The 3,454-nt window shown below is 34.8% G+C and overlaps 1 protein-coding gene across 1 annotated transcript; it reads right to left on the reverse strand.

The window, feature by feature from the left end:
* Positions 1 to 1,794: 1,794 nt before the first annotated feature.
* LOC129248786 (protein GVQW3-like) lies at positions 1,795 to 2,259 on the reverse strand. Its single transcript, XM_054888402.1, has one exon. It carries the CDS (start codon positions 2,257 to 2,259, stop codon positions 1,795 to 1,797), a length of 465 nt encoding a protein of 154 aa, XP_054744377.1.
* Positions 2,260 to 3,454: the final 1,195 nt, after the last annotated feature.

Genomic DNA, 3,454 nt, shown 5'->3' on the forward strand with positions numbered 1-3,454 from the left:
TGACAGCAGGAAGACTTATGTTCAGTTTGGAAAGGATACGTTCGTGTATTCGAACATTAAAAGCATTAAAATGGTGTAGGTATGTGAAAAGCTTTGCAATTTGCAGATAATTACGCCTTAAGGAAGTTATACAAGTTATGATACATAAATCACGCGTGTGCAGAACAATTTGAGCAATGCATTGGCGATACATTATGTACATATACATATATGTACATATACATATGTACGACTATATATGCAGCATTCGTAGCCGAGTAGGCTTATGATTGACTACCATTCAGTGGGTTCGGGTTCGAAACTCACTGCAAGTATGAAACTCAATAAATTTTTTTTAATAACAATTGCATATCTGTCATGAAACTATTGCTCATTAAAAGCTTCTTCGGTTTGAAGGTGGAAAAAGAGGGACCCTCCAAATGTAGGAATGAATTAATAAAATCTAGAGACAAAATTGTACCATTTAAAATTTTTAATTTATTTTCAAGGTGTGGAGATCGAACTAAATAACAAACAAAAAATGGCCACTTTATTCTAATGGTTTGATATATTTTTTCTTATACAGCACGTTCTTGATTTTGTGGCCATATATTGACTGGTTGCAGTTCATCACATATCTACAATACAAATGTATATATTTATATGAGTATGTATCCAATGCTGCATGTGTACGTACCTATAAAAGTGTAATATGAGAGAATGTAATAAGTACTCATATAACATATACATATATTATACAGGGTTGGTCATATTAAACTGACCCATGTGATTATTAAAAAAATATGGAAAAAGAAACATTTTTTTGTGTTTCATTGTGAAAAACATTTAATTTAGTTCAAGGAGATTCGTTTACATCACTTTTTGAATATGATATCGCGCAAGTGGTCGCCCTTAGCTCGTATAGCGTAATGTGCCCGTTTTTCGGCGTTTTCCATAGTTTTGGCCAGCGTCTCGGCCGATATGGCGGCTATTTCCCGTCGGATATTGGCCTTAAGTGCGCCTAGTGTCTTTGGCTTGTTGACGTAAACCTTAGATTTCAAATTACAGTAAAAAGTTATAGGGTTACTCAATGGGTCAGTTTAATATGGCCAACCCTGTACATATTTATATAATATTAAATTTATCCTGAGATATATGCATACATACATACACAGTATGTTCAATAAATAACATAACTTTTCAGATGTAGAATAAAACACGTACCGTACTGTGTGTGAAAGTTATTTTTTATTCAAAATAGTCTCCATTTAACTCGATAAAACGTTCAGAACGATCAACCAATTTCTGCATGGACTTTTTTATGTGATCTAAGGGAATGTTCTTTAACACCTGTGTCACGGCTGCTTGAATGGATGGAATATCATCATAAAATGCACGTTTCATGGCAGTTTTCAATTTAGGGAACAGAAAATAGTCGCATGGTGATAGATCAGGAGAATACGGAGGGTGGTCGATGACACAAATATGTTTTTGCATCAAAAATTCATGAACATTCTTGGTTTTGTGAGATGGTGCATTATCATGCAATAAAAACAGCTGTTTCCCCTCTGGATATTCAAGTCTTGCACGAACAATTCTTGACCACAAACGATGTAAAACTTGTAAATAGTATTCTCCATTAATAGTTTGACCTTCTGCATCAAATTCCTTGTGTGCAATACCCTTGGTATCGTAGAACGTGATCAACATTGTTTTGATTCTTGCCTTCTGAAAACGCAATTTCTTTGCTTTTGGCTCCCCTCTCGTCTTCCATTCTGCAGATTGACGCTTAGTTTCAGGGTCATATTTGAAGCATCATGTTTCGTCACTAGTTATGATCGAATCAAAAAAATCTGGATCGTTTTCAGCTGTTGAAATGATGTCTTTACAAGGCTCTACACGAGCGATTTTTTGATCTTCATGGTGTGGAACAAAGCATGCACAAACCTTTCTTTTAGCCAAATCGTCAGTTAAAATTTTCCAAATAGTACCAGTAGATGAATTTAATTCTTCAGCCAACATTCTGACAGTGAAATTGCCGTTAACAGCAATGATTTCGCGGACTTTTTTCACCAATTCAGCACGATTACTTGCTTCTGGACGACCAGGTCTATCATCATCATTCAAATCTTCACGACCAGTTTTAAATCGTTTAAGCCAATTATATACATTTAAACGAGCTGAACAATCATCACCATAAACTTTTTGCATCAATTCGTACGTTTCACTAAATGTTTTTCCAAGTTTAACACAGAATTTAATATTTGCTTTTTGCTCCATTGTACTTTTACGACACAAGCACGAAACATACTGTCAATAAAAGGCGAGTAACTTTTTAACCTGTTAAACGATTTACATGAAGTTGGCTGCAATGGAAAGCTGACGCTTGTACCTTTTAAATATGATCAAAGTTTAATATTATAGATAACTCTACGTGTTCCATGATTTAAATAAAAATCTGTTATTTATTGAACATACAGTGTATTGTATATACATGTAACACATGGGCTGAAAAGTCCCGGGCCTAACACATAGATTGCACAAGTTTTATTGCATTCACCTCTTTCTCAGTTAATACTAACCTTAAAAAGACAGCTCTTCAAATTTCGTGACATTCTATTTAGTAGTACTTACGAACAAACAATGGATCAAAAGAATATCGCGTTTTTATTTTACATTGCTTTTTGCTGGGGAAAAATACTGCTCAAGCGAAACAATGGCTTGAAAAGTGTTATAGGGACTCCGCTCCATCAGAAAATACAATAAAACGATGGTTTGCTCACTTCAAATGTGGTCGTAGAGACACTGATTATCCGATGATGTAACGCAGTGGACATCCAAATGAAACGGTAATACCAGAAAACATCAAAAAAACCGTTTTGAATTATCGTGAATGAAAAGTGAAGCTGCGTGAGTTAGCTGGCGTCGTAAAGATATCAAAAGAACGTGTTGGCTTTATATTGCATGAGCATTTGACTGTGAGAAGGCCCTGTTCAAAGTGGGTACGGCGTTTGCTCTCTGTTTTGCTTCATAAAGACAACTCACCGTGTCACAAGTCAATCAAAACAGTGGCAGAACTACTCCTCCCACGCACACATGGAAATTACGTTCATAAATAAAGCTAATTTTGAAAAAAAAAACGTGTTTTCTTTGTTAGGCCCGGGACTTTTCAGTCCATGTGTTATGTTGTTATACATAGGGATATTTTACAGTTCAGTTAAAGAATTGTTCCATTATGCCTTTGTAAAGTTCATACGACTTGTTGTTTTAGATTGTTACAAGCACTTAAAAGTCTACACATGTAAAGAGTTATCCAATAACGGGTGTTACTTGAATATCCCGCTATATCGGTAGATGTTGTATTGATGCAGTATTTTTTTGATAATTGACAAGTAGAAACTACACCAATAATAAAAATAGAACGATACACACTTAAACAATGCATTGAAATTATTATAATTCACTATAAAAATGG

This window comes from Anastrepha obliqua, chromosome 5 (assembly GCF_027943255.1).
Source record: "Anastrepha obliqua isolate idAnaObli1 chromosome 5, idAnaObli1_1.0, whole genome shotgun sequence".
In the NCBI taxonomy this organism is placed as follows: domain Eukaryota; kingdom Metazoa; phylum Arthropoda; class Insecta; order Diptera; family Tephritidae; genus Anastrepha; species Anastrepha obliqua.